The sequence below is a fragment of the Xenopus tropicalis genome, chromosome 4 (assembly GCF_000004195.4).
Source record: "Xenopus tropicalis strain Nigerian chromosome 4, UCB_Xtro_10.0, whole genome shotgun sequence".
In the NCBI taxonomy this organism is placed as follows: Eukaryota; Metazoa; Chordata; class Amphibia; order Anura; family Pipidae; genus Xenopus; species Xenopus tropicalis.
In genome coordinates this window covers 110,940,697-110,954,356 of record NC_030680.2, presented here as the reverse complement: position 1 = coordinate 110,954,356, position 13,660 = coordinate 110,940,697, and the positions used below count along the sequence as shown (strand labels likewise).

The following is a 13,660-nucleotide window of genomic DNA, read 5'->3' as shown; positions in this document are numbered from 1 at the left end:
AAATGCACAGGAACAATGGCAGCACTCCTAGGATTTAAAGAATTGTGAGCAAAATGTAAATGTAAAAATAAGTTTTATTAAACCTTTCTATTTTTACATTTACATTTTGCTCACAATTCTTTAAATCCTAGGAGTGCTGCCCTTGTTCCATTATATATGTATATATAGTATATATGTATGAGAATAAGGTATGAGCCACTTAATACTACAGACCTTGGTCATAACTGTATCTGTTATTATGGAACAAGCCAGATCTATTTATCAGTATGGGTGATTAATGATGAGCGAATCTGTCCCGTTTCGCTTCGCGATAAAATTCTCAAAACGGCAAGAAAATTTGTGAAACGCATTTGTTGCACAATTTTTTTGTCACCCATGCTTTTTTGACGTGACCGTGCCCTATTTTGCAGCAAATTTCCATGAAGTTTCTCAAAACAATTCGCCAATGGCAAAAGGCAGAAATTTGCTGCAAATCCATGCCTGGCAAAAAAATTTTCTCATCACTGTTAGGATTCTATTTATGCCATGTCTACAAATTTGTAGAAACTGTACTTTAGTTACTACTGATAAATAAAGACCCCCACTAGGTAGTGAGATGTAGTAACAGTAACATCATTGTACTGCAGACAAGGAAAATCAAAGTTTGGGCTGAAGGGTTTTTTTTTGTCATTCCGTTAACCATACAGTACATGTAAAGATATTAGTTCCTTCCAATGGTCATCAATTCCAATGGATCACATACATCCGGTTAATGTGATTTTGCACATTTGGCTTAGTTTATAGGTTTGTATTGTGTAAATCCTGCCATATAAAACTGCTTTGTGCCTCTCATGACTCTCTTGTTTGGTGAAGGTAAAGACTTATTTCAGTACATTCCCTTGCTACAGAAAACAGCAGTCTCCTGCGTTACAGAAGGAATTGTAGAAATACACAAAGTATACACTACACTGCTGCCTAAACAGGTCATTATCTTTATTTCATTTAGCCACCAATAAGCTTAGTCAAACTGGAATGATCTGATTTTTAGGCCCATTAGCCAAATGGTACATAATTAAAATCCCCAGACATGGACCAGTAAGTTACCGACTGGAAAAGATGTTGGCTTTTATGGCCAATTTTTTGTTTTCTTTTTAGAAACATGTCCTTTTGATTACCTGTATCTTTGTATATATAACTATATGTGCATTATCTATCAATCTATCATTTGTCTGCCTGTCTATCTAACTAAGTTAATATCTATTACTCATCCATCTTATGATCTGAATAAACATGCTAATTCCTCTGAGCAACTCTCAGTTAAAATATAGATTCTCTTTTCCTTTAGAAGTAGTGACCCCTAATTATGTTGCTATTATGAAGATGCTCTATTCGATAAGCCACCGTTAATGCTGGCGCTGTATGGGTTACAGAAAGGCTTGTGACATTATAGCTTCAGTGCCCATCGCCCTAGTATCTCACTAACGAATTTGGCATTTTCCCCTAATTAGCAGCTTGCAGTTTTGCCATTTGTCTTTCATGTGGTCTCTGGCCAGATGCGTTTCATGTCTGTTGCAGAAATGTCAGCGCTTTCATAATTGCTTTCTTTCCTCTAGTCCTAAAAATTTCCTTTCTTTCCTTCTGCTTTCTGAGCAATTGGAAGGCATGGGGCGGGCACGGGTTGCATTTCTGAACTTCACATCTTGCCGCTTATTAATTACCCAGTCATATATCTGACTTATTTCTTGGCTTTCTTGATATTAATAAAGATGTACAGAGACGATGGTAAAAACATTAGTGTCTTAGAAACTCCTACATACAAACGTGTGTGAGCCGCTAGCACTGTTTCAGGGCACAGGGAGCAAACCCTATGGCAGATTTAATTAGCCCTTATGTATTTGCAAAAACAGGTGGTATAAGGCAGAAAAGGATCTAGAAAGTAGCATGGTGGGAACTCAACTACCCCTCCTACCATATCCCTTGAGCCTCCCTCTTACCTGTAGCCAGTTGGGCAAATGATTTCCCCAAGGAAAGAAAAGTAATTTATTAATTAGATAGAGGTTTGTAAATATGGCAGTAATTTGGACAAATCTATCTCCACTTCTGTGAATTTGTTTTTTAAACAGACATGTTATAGATTTTTTTTGTCTTTAGCTCTTCCTCATCCTGTCAGTCTGCCATCAGGTGACTCCCAGCTGTACCTGTGATTTGTACTAATAATTCCTTGAGATCCCCTGTCTCTTGGAAAGGCTGATGTGGGAGAACACATGCTATATAGCAGGGGGCTCAAACTCAATTTACCTGGGGGCCGCAGGAGGCAAAGTCAGGATGAGGCTGGGCCGCATAAGGGATTTCACAAAAAATTGGCTTTCAAGGGATAATGCAAGGCACAGCGGGCGGGAGCTGCTGATTGCGGAAATGACGTTATGCCATCATAACAGTTATTATGGGAAGACGTTCTGTGTGCACAATTAGCTCCTTAGCAGCTATTTGTGCACAAAGAACGTCTTCTCATAATAACTGTTATGATGGCATAACGTCATTTCCGCAATCAGCAGCTCCCGCCCGCTGTGCCTTGCATTATCCCTTGAATCGCAATAAAAATCGCGATCCATTCATTGCTTTTGAGAAGGCGTTGGTGCGGGCCACAAAATATTGTACCGAGGGCCGCGAGTTTGAGACCCCTGCTATATAGCCTCAAATTTCAGTTAATTTCTCATTGTTCAGTTGATGAACGTAGCACTGCATGCGTTATATCCATTAGGTGTTGTCTCCTGTTAAAGGGGAAGTAAAACCTCCTGGAAAATTTTTAGTTTTAGCATTAGTGCACTAAAACTGTGGAAGGAAGAGGAGGATGGCTTCTGAGTTCTCTCAAAGGGCCAGTGAATCCCGTATATCTGAACTCTGCATAATGATTTTCATAGGATTCCCTTGACGCAGTGATATTTTCCATAGACCCGGGGGCAGATGAAGAACGTTCAGGTGCTGGATCTTAAGGTGGCCATACACGGACCGATTTTTTACTTCCAAACGACCGATTCCCGAACAATCCGATGCTATCGTTAAGTTATCGTATAGTTGGTGGTGTACGAACGATCGTCGGCCCACTAAACGAGCCGACATTATCGTCCCCAAAATCGATCGGCCAGGTTTAAAAATTTTGGTCGTTTAACGATAAAATCTGCCAGTTGGTGTGAGTGTCAGACATTTGTCTTTCAACGATTGTTCTCTGCGCATGTCACGATTGCCAGCAGCGGAAGTCAACGACATTCGATCGTACGTAGATGTACGATCGTACGTATTTTACGATAATGATGCGACGAAATCTTTCCCGAATTATCGTTGCCCGTGGATGGCATATCGTATGGGAACTCGATCGCCATACGATCGTTTGTCGATATAATCGTTCATCGCACAACGAGCGAAATCGCCTCGTGTATGGCCACCTTTACACATATGAATGACCAATTTAAATTGTATTTTATTTTACAATAAAATATTCATATATAATCCTTTTAAATTATAACAAAAAAGAATTCTATTGTCTTCAATCTTTCCTCTAAAGTTGTAAAAGCCTTTGGTCATTACACAGATATGAAACTTATATTATCTGCTGCCTGGATACTCATGACACTATTAGAGTAATGTTTTCATGTACCTGTAACCCTGTGATAAGCGTATGGGAGCCCTGACTAAATGATACGGCAGGTGTAGAACTCAATAGACTCAAATTGTGTCCAGTTTGCAAACTAATGTATTTTGTTCAAGAGGTTCTTATTGGCATAAGATTTTTTCTTTGGTTTGATTTTTTTATATTTCTTCATTTCTTCCACAATAATAATTTCTTGTATTGACCAGAGAAGATTTTGGCCTGAAGAGAGTAAAATATTATATATTTTATAAAATATATAAGCAGTGTTTTATGCTTTAAAACTTTAAACTCTAACACACAATGTGCCCTGTGTATCGCTCACGGCTTGTGGTGCCCCTTCTGCCTATTCACTGCTTTATGGTTTATGGTCTTTGTGGCATCAGTAACAGGACTAGATGTTGTTTCACCCAAGCCTGGTGCCCTCACTCCTCAACTCCCTGATCCTTCTATGTACGGTACCTAGTACAGTGAGGTGCTGATACTCTATCTAGAACAACAAGAATATTCCAACAGACACCTTTGTGGCCCCTACTGCTCAGCCCAAAATGTGAAAGCAGTTTCCTCTGGTTAAAGCACAATACACACATCAAAAGAAAACAGCCAACCCCTTAAAGATAGAGCTTGGATAATTAATAGTGATGGGCAAAATGTTTCGGCAGGCATGTATTTGCTGCGAATTTCCAAGTTTTGCCATTGGCGGATTGTTTCGTGAAATGGCTGAAAAAAATTGCCGCGTGTCCAAAAATTTTCGCAAGAATAGTCATGGGCGTCAAAAGAATAGGCGTGCGTCAATCGAATAGTCGCGGGCAAAATTTTTTTTTGCTGTGTGTCATTTTCGCCGTTTCGCAAATTTTTTAAAGATTTGCAAATTTTTCGGCGAAACAGATTCGTTCATCTCTAATAATTAATATTTGGAGCTTACCACAAATGTCTGCTTCATGGATATTTGTAAGTGAGCACCCCTGCTGAAATGGGCTGAGTATTGCCCCATATTCACATTTAAATGATCAGGACTATAAGTATCTATGGTATAGGCATTGCTGCCCAATTTCAGATAACTGTAGTGTTGCATTTTATTTTCTGCATTAAGAAAAAGCTGTATACATTTTCAAATATCCTTGCATTGAGATCCAAATGTAGGTAACGAGAATAAACAAAGGTCCTGCATGTGGTTGGGGCCACCAAACTTGCCCCAAGAGACTTAAGGGCTCTGGCACTTGGGGAGATTAGTTGCCCGCGACAAATCTCCCTGTTTGCGGGCGACTAATCTCCCCGAAATGCCATCCCACCAGCAAAAATGTAAATCGCCGGTGGGATGGCATACGCGTCACCACGTTTTCCCTGAAATCACAGAAGTTTCCTCTCAAGGCGTATGGCATTTTGGGGAGATTCGCCCACAAACAGGGAGATTTGTCGTGGGGTACTAATCTCCACGTGTGCCAGAGACCTAAAAGTGTTTGTTGGCCAGAGCTTGCCGTCAGTGGGCAAATTGTGGGTGGACTTTTGACATATTGGATTGTGGCATGCCCAGATAAGGGGTTGGGTCCTGTATGCACTAGCCATTTTTTCCATTGGGGTTCATTCTACTTATTGGCAGATCCCACTTCCCAGAGGTCCAAGTGACCGATGAGCTAGAAATTAGGGCCCCATTGTGTGGAGGGGCTCGCCCCTCCCCTTCATAATTACTGATGGCAGCCCTGCGTTTGCTAGTGGGCTGTTGAAGAGGTAAGTCAGTTATACATGTAGGGAGCCATAGGGTTAACAATCCCTATGGCCCTATCCCCTACCACTTCCTAGTTTTGCTGTTACTATGCAGAAATACATGTTACCACTTTTGCTTTACATTTACATATGTGCATTTACTCTTAGCTAGGATGACCACTCCCTGCACACTGTAATATAGTGTCCAGCATAAATTTGTGTTCCAGGCAGCCTGTGCCAACTAGGCCCAAAAGCCTTCAGCCCTAGAGGAAAGCCATAGCTCTAAGATACAGTAAGGTGGGGTGCAGGGGCCCTGTGAATGAGGGTAAGTCAGTGTGCAGGAGCATGAGTTGGTTCAGGATTACTTAGAAAGGGCAGTAGGGTGCTCCAACTAGGATAAATGAGTGGGAGTAGTACTCCCAAGGCTCTGTTGCCTTAGTGATGGGCCTGCAGTAGTGACAGGGAATCCAGGCATAGTTTACCTCCCTGATTCACGTCAGCTGAAGGGATCTGGGCCATTTAAGGCAGAAACCCTTGGGTCTACATTCCCACATTTGGTCTCCACAGTGGTGCAAAGAACACAACATATGTCACGTACTCTCTTCCCTCTAGTGAAGGCCCATCCCGTGTGTTGGAGTCACGTGTCCCAGTGTTCAGTACCATCTGGCTGGACACTGCCTGAGTATCAGCCAAAATAGGGTTAGATACATACAATAGTAGAGGCTTACTCCCCCAACATAAAATTTGTGGCATTTCTAGAAAAGACAATAACAAAGGCAAACAGAGACCATAGGTAGATTTATTGTTAGCACACAATGCCAGGGTATGGTAAAGCTTGCCTTCAGCTTGCAGGATAGCCATTCATTTGCCCTGAGTGCCCAGCATAAGTCATACATTGTCTGTTATTCAAGTACAAAATTGCTTTGCTGTTTATCACTGTATATCAAAGTACTGAAAATGGTGTCATGGACTTAACTTCAAGTTAAAAATGGAACTGTATTCTGAATTCTCAAGGGGTTGTAATATCCATGACCAGCCATGGCTGACACCTTCCTACACAAAAGGTTAAACTGATGGGAAATGTTGGAAATGTTGGTTTACAGATCCACGGCAGGTATGTGGCAGAAAAGGATAAGAATCAGGTCAGTACAGCACTCCATCTCATTCATCTTTGTTTCAAACCATTCTTCATTCTTTGTGTCCTGCAGAATGACATCTATAAACTGCTTTAGCAAAACAGAATGAAGGTTTTATACCTGCAACAACTCTTAATTCCCAGAAGTCATTAATCAAACATATATTTGTCTGATGTATTTGAGAAAGGCACGAATATTCTAATTAGAAACTAAGAACAAGGTCCCTACATGGATCCTCAAAGCGCATTGGGTAAAAAAATAGTAGTAAAAAAAACACAAGTAATAATAACATAATTAAAAATGATTATATGTAAAGTTCTTGTAACCAAACAGGTGTCCTGAGCAGCAAGGCAGGTGGGGACTCACAAAGCAAAACAGAATTAGAAAATAATTAGTTGTATCAGATGAGTCTTTCTAATGGAGGTGGCTGGACAATGTTCCACATCTCCACCCGAGAGCTTTCCTTTTCCTGGCGACTGGGGCTATAGGCTCCTTGGCTGGATCTCATGCCTGAAATCGCAATAAAGATGCAGAGTCCTGCGCAGACAATAAAGAACAGCGCCAGCACCACGGAGGCCACAGCAGTGAAAACGCCAGGAGGCAAGAAATCTGACAGCTGGGGAGAAAATATGGAACAGACTAGTAAGAAAAAAAAAGATATGATATCTGCTGTGCATACCATAACATAAATACTAACATAGGATGTAATATTAACATAAAACTCTAGTTCTGACCCTGTTTTTCTTCCAGTTGTCTGAAAGGAAATGAAGATGAGCCGCTTCCTACTGTTCCAGTCATTGAGGTATTTGCCCAAAGTACAAAGGAACAATACAAAAGTGGTGATTATACACATGTATAGGCCCTTGTATGGTATCCATCCATTCAGCCTGTGGTTGGACTGCCACATAGCCACCTTATAGCTCTGCAAGGGAATACCCAGGAAATGGTGCATTTGTTAAACAGGACTTTTGTGCAAGCCTCTGTAAGAGCGGTGTCACTTATGGAACCCACAGCAGTAAATCCAATGCTGAATTAGTGGCTTCCAAACAATAAAGCTAATTAACGGCTGGCGATAATTCAAGTTAATTTTCATCATTCTTTCCAATTTGTAACAACCTTAACCCCTTGGTAAAAAGGTAATGAATGTTTAAGATTCACAAAGCTCTTTTCCAAGGTGTAACAATTAGTTAAGTTCCTTTGCTTCTTTATACCATGCTTGTTAATTATCAGGGCTTAATGATTCAGTGGGGTGTTAGCGCTTAGCACTCCTGCCCCTGAGCACTAACACCCCATGCTGCAGGCAAACAAAGTAAATGCTCATTTCTTACAGTCAGGAAAATGGTAATATCTTGGAAAACATATGAAACCACTGGGAATCCCCCTGGATGTTGCCCAACTGGATAGTTAGTAAATCTGCCCCCAGAGAGTGCCCTTTTGCTCTATTAGCTTTTTCATTGTTCATGTTAAGGTCTTGCTCTGTTTTAAATTACAGAATTCATCATACATGTAATAATATAAACTATATAACAGTTTATTTGTGATGTTTAGTGATATCACTAGCTTCCCATAGCTAATGTACTGTTATGTATGTATTACAATGTTCCCCACTACACTAAAGATGACTGTAACAAACTGCATGAGGTTAAATGTATTTGCTTAAATATGCTCCATTGCTGTCACTGCACCCTAACATATTTTCTTATATTCTATCCTGCTGTCATGGCACCCTAACACCTTTCCTTATCCTCCATCCTGCTGTCAGGGCACCCTAACACCTTTCCTTATCCTCCATCCTGCTGTCATGGCACCCAAACATCTTTCTTTATCCTTTAACCTGCTGTCATGGCACCCTAACATCTTTCTTTATCCTTTAACCTGCTGTCATGGCACCCTAACATCTTTCTTTATCTTTTAACCTGCTGTCATGGCACCCTAACATCTTTCCTTATCCTCCATCCTGCTGTCATGACACCCTAACATCTTTCTTTATCCTTTAACCTGCTGTCATGACACCCTAACATCTTTCTTTATCCTTTAACCTGCTGTCATGGCACCCTAACATCTTTCCTTATCCTCCAACCTGCTGTCATGGCACCCTAACAGCTTTCTTTATCCTTCAATCTGCTGTCATGACACCCTAACATCTTTCCTTATCCTCCAACCTGCTGTCATGGCGCCCGAACAGCTTTCTTTATCCTTCAATCTGCTGTCATGACACCCTAACAACTTTCCTTACCCTCCATCCTGCTGTCATGGCACCCTAACACCTTTCCTTATCCTCCATCCTGCTGTCATGGCACCCTAACACCTTTCCTTATCCTCCATCCTGCTGTCATGGCACCCTAACACCTTTCCTTATCCTCCATCCTGCTGTCATGGCACCCTAACACATTTCCTTATCCTCCATCCTGCTGTCATGGCACCCTAACACCTTTCCTTATCCTCCATCCTGCTGTCATGGCACCCTAACACCTTTCCTTATCCTCCATCCTGCTGTCATGGCACCCTAACATCTTTCCTTATCCTCCATCCTGCTGTCATGGCACCCTAACACATTTCCTTATCCTCCATCCTGCTGTCATGGCATCCTAACACCTTTCCTTATCCTCCATCCTGCTGTCATGACACCCTAACATCTTTCTTTATCCTTTAACCTGCTGTCATGACACCCTAACATCTTTCTTTATCCTTTAACCTGCTGTCATGGCACCCTAACACCTTTCCTTATCCTCCATCCTGCTGTCATGGCACCCTAACACCTTTCCTTATCCTCCATCCTGCTGTCATGGCACCCTAACACCTTTCCTTATCCTCCATCCTTCTGTCATGGCACCCTAACATCTTTCTTTATCCTTTAACCTGCTGTCATGGCATCCTAACAACTTTCCTTATCCTCCAACCTGCTGTCATGGCACCCTAACAGCTCACCACTGACCCATATGTCTATGCTCTGTGCCACACACAGAAAAGCAAGAGGATGAAGGAGTAGCAGACTGGACTCAAAACACAGATTATGATGAAAATGGAAAGAAAATGAATACTATAACAAACAATGGCAAAGGAAAAGCTGGAAATGTATTTTAATGAGAAAAGAAATTGTACAATATGAACACACAGTGAACAGTGTTCCATGAAAACACAGAAATGCAGCATAAAATGGAAAAAGAATGTAAAACCATTGTTGCATGATTTACTAGAGAAAGATTGAGGGATTTTTTTTGCATCCTGTGGTAAAATGTTTGCATAGGGTGAGGCATACAAATTGAGGATACCTTGCATTATGAATTTCACAACAATTAAGTATATACACACAAGTAATATTGCACTATCACTGTACAAAGGGTAGTGTATGTCTAGGCTGGTAGGGTTATTTGGCATTGTGTGTTTTGTGGTCTCTTATTCTTAACTCACAAATAAATACAACAGTATATGATACTGGCAGTTAAATGCTCATATATACATAATGAATATATATAGTGTATATATACTGTATGTGTGTGTGTTTATATATACATAGGTTTGTTGATATATTAATATTACTGTATATGTGCGGGTCACTGAGTATCTATACTAACCACATACAGCCAGTATACAGATACAGATATACAGTGGTGTGAAAAACTATTTGCCCCCTTCCTGATTTCTTATTCTTTTGCATGTTTGTCACACAAAATGTTTCTGATCATCAAACACATTTAACTATTAGTCAAAGATAACACAAGTAAACACAAAATGCAGTTTTTAAATGAGGGTTTTTATTATTTAGGGAGAAAAAAAATCCAAACCTACATGGCCCTGTGTGAAAAAGTAATTGCCCCCTGAACCTAATAACTGGTTGGGCCACCCTTAGCAGCAATAACTGCAATCAAGCGTTTGCGATAACTTGCAACGAGTCTTTTACAGCGCTCTGGAGGAATTTTGGCCCACTCATCTTTGCAGAATTGTTGTAATTCAGCTTTATTTGAGGGTTTTCTACCATGAACCGCCTTTTTGAGGTCATGCCACAACATCTCAATAGGATTCAGGTCAGGACTTTGACTAGGCCACTCCAAAGTCTTCATTTTGTTTTTCTTCAGCCATTCAGAGGTGGATTTGCTGGTGTATTTTGGGTCATTGTCCTGCTGCAGCACCCAAGATTGCTTCAGCTTGAGTTGACGAACAGATGGCCGGACATTCTCCTTCAGGATTTTTTGGTAGACAGTAGAATTCATGGTTCCATCTATCACAGCAAGCCTTCCAGGTCCTGAAGCAGCAAAACAACCCCAGACAATCACACTACCACCACCATATTTTACTGTTGGTATGATGTTCTTTTTCTGAAATGCTGTGTTACTTTTACACCAGATGTAACGGGACACGCACCTTCCAAAAAGTTCAACTTTTGTCTCGTCGGTCCACAAGGTATTTTCCCAAAAGTCTTGGCAATCATTGAGATGTTTTTTAGCAAAATTGAGACGAGCCTTAATGTTCTTTTTGCTTAAAAGTGGTTTGCGCCTTGGAAATCTGCCATGCAGGCCATTTTTGCCCAGTCTCTTTCTTATGGTGGAGTCGTGAACACTGACCTTAATTGAGGCAAGTGAGGCCTGCAGTTCTTTAGATGTTGTCCTGGGGTCTTTTGTGGCCTCTCGGATGAGTTGTCTCTGCGCTCTTGGGGTAATTTTGGTCGGCCGGCCACTCCTGGGAAGGTTCACCACTGTTCCATGTTTTTGCCATTTGTGGATAATGGCTCTCACTGTGGTTCGCTGGAGTCCCAAAGCTTTAGAAATGGCTTTATAACCTTTACCAGACTGATAGATCTCAATTACTTTTGTTCTCATTTGTCCCTGAATTTCTTTGGATCTTGGCATGATGTCTAGCTTTTGAGGTGCTTTTGGTCTACTTCTCTGTGTCAGGTAGCTCCTATTTAAGTGATTTCTTGATTGAAACAGGTGTGGCAGTAATCAGGCCTGGGGGTGACTACAGAAATTGATATTGAAATTGAAAATTGAAATTGATAAACCATAGTTAAGTTATTTTTTAACAAGGGGGGGCAATCACTTTTTCACACAGGGCCATGTAGATTTGGAGTTTTTTTTCTCCCTTAATAACGTAAACCTTCATTTAAAAACTGCATTTTGTGTTCAATTATGTTATCTTTGACTAATAGTTAACGGTTTTTGATGAGCAGAAACATTTAAGTGTGACAAACATGCAAAAGAATAAGAAATCAGGAAGGGGGCAAATAGTTTTTCACACCACTGTACATGAATTGAATGTTTCCCTGGTATTAATGGGGCCTAAGTGTTTTCATGCTCCTCATAGTCATGCTCTCCCCATTCCACAGCAGGTTCATCGTCCATGCGTAGGATTAGGTAGGACAGGAGCTGGAAGAGATTCTGCCAGAGCAGCATGGACACGTGGAAGGACAAGTCGCTTACGTCAATCTCACAGTGTTCCCCAGCAAAGTTCAGGTCACAGATACAGTGGAAGCGATTGGGCAGGTTCTGGCAGAGCCCTCCATTCAGGCAGGGGTTGGATTCACACTCATCAACATCGATTTCACACCTGAAATACCAATGCAGAGATTACAATAAAGCCACCTTCCTGTGCTATAGGTCCCTTTACACATCCCAATAGTTTATGATATCACTGGCAAATTTCCCATCACAGAGATAAAACATGGAATCTTATTCTAAACTATCACACAGAGAACTTAGTAAATACTAAGTAAATATTGATTCTACCTAGTGTGCATTTTCCATAACGCCATATTCACAGGCAGATATCGGATGGGATTCATCCCAGGGTATTAAATGAGCTGAGCGCTGTGATTGCCAAGCCTCTTCACATAATTTTTCAGGATTCGTTGAGGTTTGGCATGGTGCCGAGAGACTGGCGGATTGCTAATGTGGTGCCATTATTTAAAAAGGGATCTCGTTCTCAGCCTGAAAACTAAAGGCCTGTTAGTCTGACATCAGTAGTAGGAAAGCTTCTGGAAGGGGTAATAAGGGATAGGATAGATGAATACATTGCAGTTCACAATACTATTAGTTTGTGCCAGCATGGTTTTATGCGTAACAGATCTTGCCAGACTAATTTAGTTGCCTTTTATGAGGAGGTGAGCAGGAACCTTGATGCTGGAATGGCAGTTGATGTCATCTACTTAGATTTTGCTAAAGCGTTTGATACAGTACCTCACAGAAGGTTAATGATCAAATTGAGGAATATTGGCCTAGAACATAATATTTGTAATTGGATAGAAAACTGGCTGAAGGATAGAGTACAAAGAGTGGTGGTAAATGGAACATTTTCTAATTGGGCCAGTGTGGTTAGTGGAGTACCGCAGGGGTCAGTCCTTGGTCCTTTGCTTTTTAACTTGTTTATTAATGACCTGGAGGTGGGCATAGAGAGTACTGTTTCTATTTTTGCTGATGACACTAAATTGTGCAAAACTATAAGTTCCATGCAGGATGCTGCCGCTTTGCAGAGCGATTTGACAAAATTGGAAAACTGGGCAGCAAACTGGAAAATGCGGTTCAATGTTGACAAGTGCAAAGTTATGCACTTTGGTAGGAATAATATAAACGCGAACTATCTACTGAATGGTAGTGTGTTGGGGGTTTCCTTAATGGAGAAGGATCTAGGGGTTTTTGTAGATCACAAGTTGTCCAATTCCAGGCAGTGTCATTCTGTGGCTACTACAGCAAATAAAGTGCTGTCTTGTATAAAAAAGGGCATTGACTCAAGGGATGAGGACATATTTTTGCCGCTTTATAGGTCCCTGGTAAGGCCTCACCTTGAGTATGCAGTGCAGTTTTGGGCTCCAGTCCTTAAGAAGGATATTAATGAGCTGGAGAGAGTGCAGAGACTGCAACTAAACTGGTTAAGGGGATGGAAGATTTAAACTATGAGGTTAGACTGTCGAGGTTGGGGTTGTTTTCTCTGGAAAAGAGGCGCTTGTGAGGGGACATGATTACTCTGTACAAGTACATTAGAGGGGATTATAGGCAGTTGGGGGATGTTCTTTTTTCCCATAAAAACAATCAGCGCACCAGAGGTCACCCCTATAGATTAGAGGAAAGGAGCTTCCATTTGAAGCAGCGTAGGTGGTTTTTCACGGTGAGGGCAGTGAGGTTGGGGAATGCCCTTCCTAGTGATGTGGTAATGGCAGACTCTGTTAATGCCTTTAAGAGGGGCCTGGATGAGTTTTTGAACA

General features: G+C 41.2%; 1 protein-coding gene across 2 annotated transcripts in view; it reads right to left on the bottom strand.

Moving 5' to 3' along the window:
* Positions 1-6,112: 6,112 nt before the first annotated feature.
* The window catches only part of crb1 (crumbs 1, cell polarity complex component), a 33,327-nt gene continuing 25,779 nt past the window's right edge, over positions 6,113-13,660 (bottom strand). For both annotated transcript variants that reach the window (XM_031901029.1, XM_031901030.1), the window contains 2 exons: positions 11,883-12,009; positions 6,113-7,081 (listed from right to left, as the gene is read on the bottom strand). In XM_031901029.1, the coding sequence (XP_031756889.1) occupies positions 6,866-7,081; positions 11,883-12,009 (343 nt within the window). In that variant the 3' untranslated portion in view covers positions 6,113-6,865. The remainder of the gene's footprint in view (positions 7,082-11,882; positions 12,010-13,660) is intronic.